This window comes from Oncorhynchus mykiss, chromosome 6 (assembly GCF_013265735.2).
Source record: "Oncorhynchus mykiss isolate Arlee chromosome 6, USDA_OmykA_1.1, whole genome shotgun sequence".
Classification (NCBI taxonomy): Eukaryota; Metazoa; Chordata; class Actinopteri; order Salmoniformes; family Salmonidae; genus Oncorhynchus; species Oncorhynchus mykiss.
In genome coordinates this window covers 37498882-37500514 of record NC_048570.1, presented here as the reverse complement: position 1 = coordinate 37500514, position 1633 = coordinate 37498882, and the positions used below count along the sequence as shown (strand labels likewise).

The following is a 1633-nucleotide window of genomic DNA, read 5'->3' as shown; positions in this document are numbered from 1 at the left end:
ATTTTTATCTCTGTGTGAATGTTGCTGTTTATATGTTTACTATATATATTTATCTTATCCAACTTGCCACAAGTGAAGTTCCATCTGGAAAAACAGTCATTTTATTATATAAAGGTGTAACTTAATGGAATTATTAATAAAGGATGAACCCCCTTTTAGACTAAATGAAGCCTGAAATAATTACAGTGTATTTAAAAACTAAGGTGAAAACAGGTCTATCAGAGAGGATTCAAACAAAGTAATGTGATATGGAGTCATTTTAAATGAAAGCAAAGAGAATGGACATTATATTTCAATAATAATTTATTAAAGAAATTGCAAAAGGACATTTCATAAATGCATGTCATTATATTGCTGTAACATTTTTGTTACAAATACATTTGTGGCCACTAATAAACAGTGTTTATAGCAGGTATCACAAAGTTAATATGATACAGAGACAAGGCATATGTTTTCACCGGAACAGGCATTTTCAGGCAGTTTCTTCGGCAGTCTCTTCTTATAATTACTATGTACCAGCAAACAGGCACCTATAAGGTACACATTGAATGTGAAGCATTCGACAGAATGCATAGTCAGTCAGGGAGAGCATCGTGTATCCATGTTTCTTTGTTCGGGACAACAACCCTCGGTATTCCATTCACCTCCTTCTTTCTCCATCCAGCACGACGTATCCAAACGAACATACCATTACGCACGGAGTGCATGTTCATGGAATAGTCTCACTTTGTTGCCTTCGAAGCAAGTGGCTTGAATTTAGGCAAAATCCATTCGAGGACGTTTCTTCTCCATGACAGGTCGGCATTACCTGACCAACCGCTGCAGCGACATTGTTGGGCACTTCAATTCAACTCGTTCAGCAGAGCCGAAAGAGAATGTTCAACGCAGTTTCAGCATGTGGCGAACCAGGCCCACGATCTGGAAGAACTTGTCCTTCTTTCGCTGCTTGAGCGCCATCAGAGCTTTGGCCGTCTCCGCTGGGTCCTGCGTGAAGGAGAAGATGCTCCTCACCCTCTCCTCCGCTTTCTTGTCCCCGGTTTTCTCGAACAGCCTCATCACCGCGTCCTGGTTGACGTTCTCGAATATGTTGGGCACGGCCTTCTTGCGGTAGGCAGTGTCGAATTTGTTCCCGTGGACCGATGGGCTGACTCGGCGAGAGTCGGAGGATACAATGTAGCTAGTCATCTTGATGACTCTCTTGTAGCGGCTGCGGTGCAGTCTCAGAAACTGGTCCAGCAACTCCTTTGACTGGTGTTGTAGGGGGGGAGAGAGAGCACTACTCGCCTGAGAGGGATTGCAGTGAGTGAACGCTGTGAGCGCTGCCTGCGCTATTTAAAGGGATTAGAGGGAAGCTCGTGCAGTCAAGCCCCAGTTACAGAAGTGACATCACTGGTTCCAGGGAATGACTGACTCTCTACACCGACTGCAACAGTAAGCTACTTACAGTGCCTTCAGAAAGGATTCACACCCCTTGACTTTTTCCAAATTTTGTTCTGTTTACAGCCTGAATTTTAAATGGATTTAATTGTGATTGTGTGTCACTGGTCTACACACAATACCCCATAATGTTAAAGTGGAATTGTGTTTTAGAAAGTTTGACAAATTATTAAGAAATGAAAAGCTGAAACGTCTT

The 1633-nt window shown here is 42.6% G+C and overlaps 1 protein-coding gene across 1 annotated transcript; it reads right to left on the bottom strand.

Moving 5' to 3' along the window:
• Positions 1-285: 285 nt before the first annotated feature.
• tcim (transcriptional and immune response regulator) lies at positions 286-1319 on the bottom strand. The gene has a single exon (XM_021606380.2). The coding sequence runs from the start codon at positions 1183-1185 to the stop codon at positions 880-882; it is 306 nt and encodes a 101-aa protein (XP_021462055.1). The 5' UTR covers positions 1186-1319; the 3' UTR covers positions 286-879.
• Between the last annotated feature and the right edge of the window lie 314 nt (positions 1320-1633).

What these genes read in the sequence shown, in the direction of transcription:
- tcim (XM_021606380.2), bottom strand. Translation starts at nt 1,185, where the DNA reads ATGACTAGCTACATTGTATCCTCCGACTCTCGCCGAGTCAGCCCATCG.